Source organism: Alligator sinensis, unplaced genomic scaffold (assembly GCF_000455745.1).
Source record: "Alligator sinensis unplaced genomic scaffold, ASM45574v1 scaffold135_2, whole genome shotgun sequence".
Lineage (NCBI taxonomy): Eukaryota > Metazoa > Chordata > Crocodylia > Alligatoridae > Alligator > Alligator sinensis.
Genome location: NW_005842067.1, coordinates 1,239,477 through 1,244,558, shown reverse-complemented (window position 1 = coordinate 1,244,558; position 5,082 = coordinate 1,239,477). Strand labels below are relative to the sequence as shown.

The 5,082-nt window shown below is 43.0% G+C and overlaps 1 protein-coding gene across 1 annotated transcript in view; it reads right to left on the bottom strand.

Annotated features, from left to right (window-relative positions):
* Positions 1-854: 854 nt before the first annotated feature.
* The window catches only part of SPRY4 (sprouty RTK signaling antagonist 4), a 19,049-nt gene continuing 14,821 nt past the window's right edge, over positions 855-5,082 (bottom strand). The window contains 1 exon segment of the mRNA XM_025204075.1: positions 855-5,082. This exon segment is cut by the window's right edge and continues 30 nt beyond it. Within this exon segment, the coding sequence (XP_025059860.1) occupies positions 4,774-5,082 (309 nt within the window). The 3' untranslated portion in view covers positions 855-4,773.

Sequence of the window (5,082 nt, the reverse complement as noted above, 5' to 3'; positions counted from 1 at the left end):
GTGGTTCCTACTTGTCTCTTTTATATCGGTGCTTAAGTAGTAAGATCCCCAGACAACTGGGGTCCTTGCCTGCAGAAGGCATTTAAGGACTGGATATATAGAATAAACCCCTGGTTCTTTTTAATGGTTTTGGACAGATGAAGCCTAATTTGAAACCACTGATTTCAGTTGCAACTGCTTCCTTGGCCTAGAAGTACAAAGCAATTTCAATTAAAAAAAAATAATACTATGCTCCAGACAGTAACATAACTTAGCCTTAGTTTCATTTGTGTGTAAGAAACAGCCATGGCAGAACAAGTCCTGGGCCAAGCAAAATGAATAGGGTGAGAGGAAAGGAAGTTAATCCAGTAAATCCCAAATTCTCTACTCTCCTCCTTGCTCACAAAATGGTAGTGGCTGTAGCCTTCCCCATTCTCTTCTGAGATCTGTGTTGACAGAGTGATCTAATGAGAGTATGTGCATGGGGTGGATTTGTTTGCTAAAAACAATAAGAAGCTGCTAGAGGAAAAACAACTTGGCAGCTTCTGCTTTATTTCAGCCTTTGGATGGTTTCAGGCCAGGGCTCTCCTTGAACTTTCTGTTTTTGTAGCTACAGTGCCCAGCCAGAAAGCAGGATCATCGACTGTAGTGAATTCTTGTCTAAATAGTAAGCCTGGTACTTAACCCCTGTGAGCTGGGGCCTAGGAGGCAAATTAGCAGCTGTTTCTGGAATAATTGCTAAAAATATTGCACGCGTCCGTCTTTTAAAGAAACCACAACCACCATTTGTATATTTAACAATATATATTTTATATATATATATTTATATATATATTTCTAGATCAGTACATTCATCAGTACTTGTTTTTCTTCACAAACAGAAGAACTCTTACAATAGTAGACTTTCTAAAATAAATACTATTAAAATAGAGCTTCAAAATAAATATTCTATACAAAGGAAAACTTCTGTGGTAACTTCTCAGTGTGTGATGGGGGCAGGGGGAGAAGGGTAGAAGGGAAACCTTAAACAGCTTTCCAGAGCATGAAAGGAAAAAACCCCCCATATATTTATATATGCATATATACACACACATGCCCAGTGCAGAAGAGAGCCTGAGCTTGCCTACATGAGAAGGTAAAATGCCCAGGGATTAATTTTATGGTACAGTAGCTACACTACACTCCCCTCCCTGGGGTGTCTCTGGGTTGAATGGAAGGTCACTTGGACACGGAGTTGATGATGTTGCGCTTAACATGCACTAGGAGCATCCACACAGTCAGTGCAGGGTAACTACTGTACCATTAATTTGTTCTCTGGCCCTACCATTCTTGGCCTTCCCATATAGATAAGCCTGTATTGAGGAAATAAATGAGAATTTGCTTTTGCAGAAGTGATGAGAAGCTGTTTCTGAAAGGCCATAAAGCACATGTTGTGCCAAGTCCTACCCCTGCTCTCCCCCTCACAGCCCTGTTCAGGCCAGTGGAGTCGCACGCCTCTGGAGGAATGCTTTCTTCTGCTGCACTGGGTACGAGGGAGATCCAAAGAAAAAAGTGGATCCCCTTTCAGGGATGTGCAAAACCAGGCTAGTGCTCTCAGTGGCCTTATTCCTCCCACTCATGCTAGGGCAGCAGGAGTGTGCACTGTGGCAGGGCACGGAAGTGATAGGAGAGCAGCCCCACACCAAACTGGGCTCACTTGTGGCATAGCCAGCAGCTGTGTTCTAGCTGGAGAGGGAGTCTTAGCTTGCATGATCCTTGTAGCATGTTGGGGTGTGTTACCACTACATGACAGGGAAGGCACGGCTCCAGCTTTGGCCCAACTTAACACCATCCTACACTGTCCCTTTACACTTTGTACATCCTGGGAGCAGCATGAGGTCAAAGTACCTTAAAAAGGGAATGGGGTGGGGAAAGAAGAAAAGAACAGAAAAGAAAAGGGAGAAAACAGGTTGTTGGCTGGCAAAAGATATCCTCAGTCAGCAGAGCAGCCAAAGGCATCAAAAGGAATAGTGTCATGTTGTCAAGGCTCTTCTCAACTGGTCTAACCCAGAATCTTTTGAATGCTACACAAGAAACTCAACAACTTTGTTGCTATGCCTCAGGCAAAGAGCTGGTGAAACATCCCAGCCGACTGCTGCACCAGGGGCCTGAAGAGCACAAGGAGATTCATTCTGCTACATTTACCACTGCATGGACATATCCACTAATGCTTCGGAGTTTTCCAGCATGGGATCTGTGTACATCATAGCAGGGTTTACATATTAAAACAGAAACCTACAAAGAAATAGGTGTTTACAAGCATGTACAATGAAAGCCAAAAGAAGCCACCTTTGTAAGAAGACAGCAGAGGGGGGCAGAATCACCTGTGTGTATGTACACCAATAGACTGGCACAGTGGAGGCCACGTTTCAGTAATATGCAGCCAAGAAATAGAATCTGCTATTGCAAATTTGCAGTATTATGTGCTAAACAGAGGATGTGGGATAGAGGGGAAAATGTTTGGGTGGAGACCATCTGGGCACTATGTATGTTCACAGATGGAAGGAAAGGGTTGTTGCTCACCTCTGTGCTTGTTGCTGCATCTCCAAGCCTATTTATACTTGAAGATATTTTATTGACTTATTAAATACAATGCCCTGTATATTCAACCAGCTTGGGATGATTTTTTCCCCCCCTTTACATGGTTTCCTCAGATTTGTGCAAGACTCTGCATACAGCCTTTTCTCCTTCCCCTATCCCCATGCGATTGAAGGTAAGCTACAGGCATCAGGAACTGGTAATAGATACAGTATCCCTTTTTTCTATGATTTACCATATACAAGCCAGAAAGTGTTATAAATATAAAAGGATGATGGTTTTTCTTTTAAAAGATTCCTGCACGATAAATATATACAATTAAAACTCAACTAAAACCAGTCACCTGCTATGAAATGAATTCTAAAGTAAAAAAAACAAAACAACTCTAATCAATACAATTCCCCCCCCCCAACCTTTATACACAACAATTGTAAGACAACAATCAAGCAAATATGCTTCCTGGAAAATGCTACATGGGCTTATTGCTTATCTAATTAAAGACAGCATGTGTGTGTCATTGCTGGGCATCTACCTAGTACATTTTCTCTAATTAAAAGGGAAGGGGAACCCCCACCAAAGAAAAACAACCGAACTGAGGCCAGGATAGGCTTTCAACACGCAACAAGTACCTGTCTACCCATTTGATTTGTTGCATGTTAGGACACACATTTCATTTAGCACCTTGCAGTCGTCAAGAGAAAGGGGTTACTGCATCTGATGGAAGTGTGGAGCTGGCCCTTCTGAGTGCACAGACACAGCCCGTTTCATCTAGCTACTGAACTCCACGGGCAAGTTTTCATAAATATGCCTCCCCTGCCCTCCCCAAGCTTGTCCCCTATAACTTGTTAACACTAAAATAGACTTTATTAAAAAAACCAAACAAACAAAAAAACTCCTCTCTATATATTTACAAAGCCACACTATTGTACATAATGGGGAAAAAAAATAAAAAGAAACGGGCAGCAGCAATAGAAATAGGGGAGGGAAATGCTTCAAGCAGATATTATTCTGCCAAAAAAACCACAACCCCCCCCCCCCCAAATAAACAAAACACCAAACCATAGTTTCCTTAATATTTATCGGAAAAGTAGATCTGAAGAGCTTGTTCCATGAGAGAGAGAGAGAGAGAGAGAGAGAGAGAGAGAGAGACTGTTGGACTAATATATCACTTTAAAAACATATGTATATGTATATTGTGCTCAGTTTTTTAAACCCTCCTAGTTTTAGAGAGGAGGGGAGAGGAGATAAGTTGGAAAGCTCTAATAAATGCCGACAGTCTCACTGAGCAAGAACTCAAGCTGGGGAAATAAGGTTCATGCAAAGCCTCTTAGGAATGGTGTTAGGTTTCTGCGTGGATGTAAAAATACATTTAAAAAAAATCCTCTAAACATGACATCTGAGGCTACAAATTTGGGCTTACTGGCAAAACCGACATTTATTTTTGTTATTAAGCCTGAATTTCAAGAGGAATTGACATTAGGACATTATCGCAGTGCCTGTACTTGTTGAGGGGGAGGTTGCATTGCACCAATTTCAGGTTTTTTTTTGGGGGGGGGGGCAGAAAAAAAAAATTAGCCTTAACATGGCCAGGTAGGGTGTGAATAGAAATATACTGAAATACTAATGGTCTTTAATAAAAAGTTTGAAAACCCATTCTTAAAAAGGGGCATGAAAAACTGTTCTAAAGCATTTATGTTGGACTCAGCTGGCCTTTTTTAAGTGTCAAATGGAAGGCTGGGGGGGGAGGGGGAAACATCAACCTTTCACCTTCAACAAGCTGCTGGTAACAAATCAGAGTTGAAAGGGAAAAAACCCATCGTACTGTGAATCCAAATCTCCTTCGGTGAATGAGAATGAATATTGCTTCTGCCGACGTGCCTGCCGAGCTCACAGTTAATGATTCTCGCCGTGCGCAGGCACCCTGAGCAGTCAGCATGCTGAAGTAGACAGTAAAAAGTTTTTAAGCAGCTGTACTTCATGGCATGTGCACATTTTCGGCCTTCTCTCTGTAAAACGTTAAGAATTCTCCTTTGGCCCACCTGTCAAAGTTGTAGCTCGCCAGTTCCAAAACCCTGAATAACCCAAAGTGCTTCAGTTTGTGGAAATAGTTACTTCTGCTTTCTCTGAAGGCAAAAGGCTAGATGTTATCCTCAGAACACAGGTTGTAAGAAACCCACTCCCTGGTGTCTCTTCCACTCTCCCCAGCTTCCCAAGTGATCAGAAAGGCTTTTCTGGCCTGCTTGTTTTGCCATCCGGCACCGACTTGCAAATAACGCTGTTTGTGTTTTTACATCTGCATCCCGGCCGACGCACTTGATCGTAGCATCTCTGGGAGAGTTTCACGCAGCCTGTTGCTGGCAGGTAGCAGAGCAAGCAGGGCAGGACCAGAGAGAGGGCACTCATGAAAGACCAGCGGGCACAGCAGTTCGAGTGGGAGCAGGAGCAGGGGTGGTCTGCACAGGTGCCCTCGTCATCCTCGTTGGTGCAGTGGTAGAAGACACCCTTCACCAGACACATGCACGTGGA